General features: G+C 48.3%; 1 protein-coding gene across 3 annotated transcripts in view; it reads right to left on the bottom strand.

Moving 5' to 3' along the window:
* Nucleotides 1-3,405, bottom strand: part of Hydin (HYDIN axonemal central pair apparatus protein) — a 365,508-nt gene that overhangs the window by 100,995 nt on the left and 261,108 nt on the right. For all 3 annotated transcript variants that reach the window (XM_010644447.3, XM_033757831.1, XM_010644442.3), the window contains exons 42-43: nt 2,719-2,853; nt 1,702-1,885 (exon numbers count right to left, since the gene is read on the bottom strand). In XM_010644447.3, coding sequence (XP_010642749.1) covers nt 1,702-1,885; nt 2,719-2,853 — 319 coding nt within the window. The remainder of the gene's footprint in view (nt 1-1,701; nt 1,886-2,718; nt 2,854-3,405) is intronic.

Genomic DNA, 3,405 nt, shown 5'->3' with positions numbered 1-3,405 from the left:
TTTTTTTTTTTTTTGGTACCAGGGATTGAACTTGGGTCCTTGGCGCTTGCAAGGCAGGCCACCGAACCTCTGAGCTAAATCCCCGGCTGAATTCTTTTCTCTGTCACTGATCAAAGGATAGAAACAGATAAGAATAGTAATTCCTCTCTCCCAAGGTTGTGGGTGTTCAGTGTGCTAATCTAATGCCCAGCAAACCCAGAAATGTTCACTAAAGTTTATATTTTAATACAGTAAGATTGTTATTGTATGCTGTCTTACAGCCCTTTTCAAATGCATATAATTTAGGGCAGAGGAGCCCACAGTTTAACCAGGAGAAACTTTAATTCCAAGATAACTGGGAAAGTGAAAAGTGGCAATCTCTTTCAAGTTGATCACTATGGAGAAGGTAGCTTTCTGGGGAACTAGGAACCTGGAGGTTGAAACACTGCTAAGGGATGCCTGCCTGGTTGTCACTCCTGGGTTTTCTGATGAGAATAGGAGAAAGTAGACTTCAGTTCTGCTCCAGAACTAAGACAGCCCAGTGTCTGTAAATATTTCCTTACCTGGAGAAGCCTTCTGATTTGTATAGACTGTGCCCAAAGAGAGGTAAACTGGAGGGCAGGAGGACCTCGGTGGGCAGGAGCTGGGCTTCTCAGAGGCCAGGCTTTGCCTCCCAGGAGCAGCTCTGCTGGCAGCTGTGCCCAAACACCTCCCTCAAGGGCCAAGCTTTCCAGGTCTTCTGACTAAACTGGGAATTAAGCTGACTTTACTGTATGTGTATCTATTTTTCAATCAAATCTTTGAGTTACTGACTTTTTTTTTACCTCCCAGGTCATTGGCATATGACAGAAAAAGCAGAGATTTCACAGTGGCACACACTTGGTTCTCTTATTAATGTGCAATGTGATCTCGACAAGACTTTCTCTTCTCATTCTTTCTTCTCCTCTCCCTTTATCTCCCTCCCTCCCTCTTTCTCTCTCCCTCTCTCTTTCTCTGCTGTATAGGGATTGAACCCAGGACCTTCACACCGAGCTACATCCCCAGCCCATTTTTAATTTTGAGACAGTGTCTCACTAAGTTGCCTAGGGTTGGAATCAAACTTGAGATCCTCCCAAGTCAACCTCCTAGAGAACTGAGATTACATGTGCTTGTCACAACACCTAGGAGGATCTTCACTGTCCTCATCTGTAAAATGGACACAGTAATCTTCACGGGATTACTGTGAAGATAAGTGACCTAAAGTATACAAATGTCTTGTGGAGTGCTGGGCACACACAAGCTGAGCACACAACCTCTATAATGTAGAGGCTGCTTGTAGAATTTACCAACCCCTCTACTTCTACAGGAAATACACAGTTGGCTTAAACCAAACCTGCAAACAAAGGATTGTCTGAGTAAGGAAAGCCTTGCCATGCATTCTCAGGCTGGTTGTAATTTGATGTTCAGGGGACAGAGTGTCTGCTGTCAGGGAGTGGGGTTTGGCTTTTGCTGCATACTCTCTATCAGCCTGCTCTGTTTCAGGCCCCTCATAGCAAAGGAGCAATGCAAACCTGGGGCTGCATCCTCCGCTGGAGGTACAGTGCCAATGGGACAGACAGGAAGTGTAAAACTGCAGTGAAACCCAGTGGATTATCAAGTCATCTTGAAAAGCCCAAGGCCCCATGAAAAGGAAAGACCGGTGAGAGTCCTGGCGGGACAGCCTGGGAAGATTGGGGGCCTTGCCTTCCTGCTCCTTTCTGGCCTTCTTCTGGGCCTTCATGGCTGCAAAATCCTGGGCCAAGTTGAGAACATAGATGTGCTCCCGGCTGCCGATGGCCTTCAGCAGGCACAGGAGGGCCGCAGTCCCGCTCTGCGCGAAGAGGGTGTCAAGGCCATCAAACACCACTCCTCGGTAGCAGTCGCTCAGCTGCAACCAGAGAGAGCAAGATGGTTGGTTACCAGGGCCTCAAAGCCAACTGCTCTCCAGAGAGACAGCTGTTGGCTCTTCTGCTGGGGTTTTCACTGGAGCCTCAGTGGGGTCTGCACACTTACTGGACCCCAATAGATGAAAACATCACAAAATTACCCGCTGCCTGCTACATCCAAGGTGCTGCTGCGAAACAAAAGGGAAGAATAAAGATATCTAATTGGCCACGTAATATCTTTATGGCACATAACTGCAAACCACAGGATTTATTCCATCTCTATTGAATAATGGACAAACAAAATGTTAAAGTAAGGGTTTAGGAAGATCCATGAAAATAAGATGCAAAGAAAAGCTGTTCTCAGGCACAGACCAACAGTCAGCCCTCCCGGAGTGGAAGGCTGGTGTTTTGTTTGTTTTTTCTGTGGCCTCACTGCCCTGAAGTGCAATGATTTTGGAGACGTTAATCCCAAAGAACAGTCTTTACTGTACTGCAGCGTTACTCGAAGTGTGCTCCAGACTCTGGCACCATCGGCCAGGAACTGATCTTAAGGTTTTTGATGAGACCAGAAGCTTGGGTCAGGATGCAAATCAATTCTAGGAAACACCCCTTTAGTTCAGCTGGTACTGTGTTTACTTTGTAGCAAAGACTTTATTGATGAAGGAAGCGATTCAAGCTCCCAGTCTCACCAAAGACCAAAACCCTACCTTTTCTCTTCCTGGGGCCCTGAGTTCTGAGCTGCCGTGTTTCTCCATGGCCCAGAATTTCAGCTCGAGATTAGCGACAGGGTTTGAGCGCTGAGTAGTGAGGTTCTGTGCGGGTGGACATGACGCACCTGTATCCGCTTGGTCAAGATCTGCGTCAGAAGCTCATCCGGGAACACGCAGCTTGTCAGCCCGGTCTCCCCTCCGATACTGGTGTTGAAGCTGAGCCGGCGAGGGGTGGGGCCCAGGAGAGGGCTGGAGCGAATCTGTCGAGTGGGAGCAGAACCAGGAATCAGAATCCAGCATTGTGTCTCCACAGCTCCTATACCTATGAGCTACATGTCCTTGAGAAAATCATAGTCTCCACAGGCTCCCCTCCCTAAAATGGGGTCCGCAAGAACGGTTGGAAGCTTCGAGTGGGCACAACGTGGGAGGTCCTGCACACATTTGTTCATCCACTCAACACATGTTTACTGGGCACCCATTAAGCTTGTGGAGCTTGGGGTGCGCTTGGGAGCCCCGTGGGGCTGGAACTTGGTGAGCCTTGGGAAGGTATATCAGGAGTGGGGGTGGGGACAAAGGCCTCCCTGGAGTCGCTGAGGAAGACAAAGGAAGGAGCATGAGGGTGGGGAGGTGGTCAGTGCAGCGATTCCTTGGAGAAAGAATGTCGTGAAGCAAGAATGTTGGATTAAGTGTTATTCAGGAGGTCAGGATTTCTAATGCGTTTCCTGGAAAAATGAAATGAAAACGAAAGACCTTACATTACAGGCCATGTCTTCATTAAATAACACATTACTCCCTGCCCCCCCCCCCCATTG

The sequence above is a fragment of the Fukomys damarensis genome, unplaced genomic scaffold, assembly GCF_012274545.1.
Source record: "Fukomys damarensis isolate Sample0158 unplaced genomic scaffold, DMR_v1.0_HiC HiC_scaffold_32, whole genome shotgun sequence".
In the NCBI taxonomy this organism is placed as follows: domain Eukaryota; kingdom Metazoa; phylum Chordata; class Mammalia; order Rodentia; family Bathyergidae; genus Fukomys; species Fukomys damarensis.
This window is presented reverse-complemented; position numbering and strand designations above follow the sequence as displayed.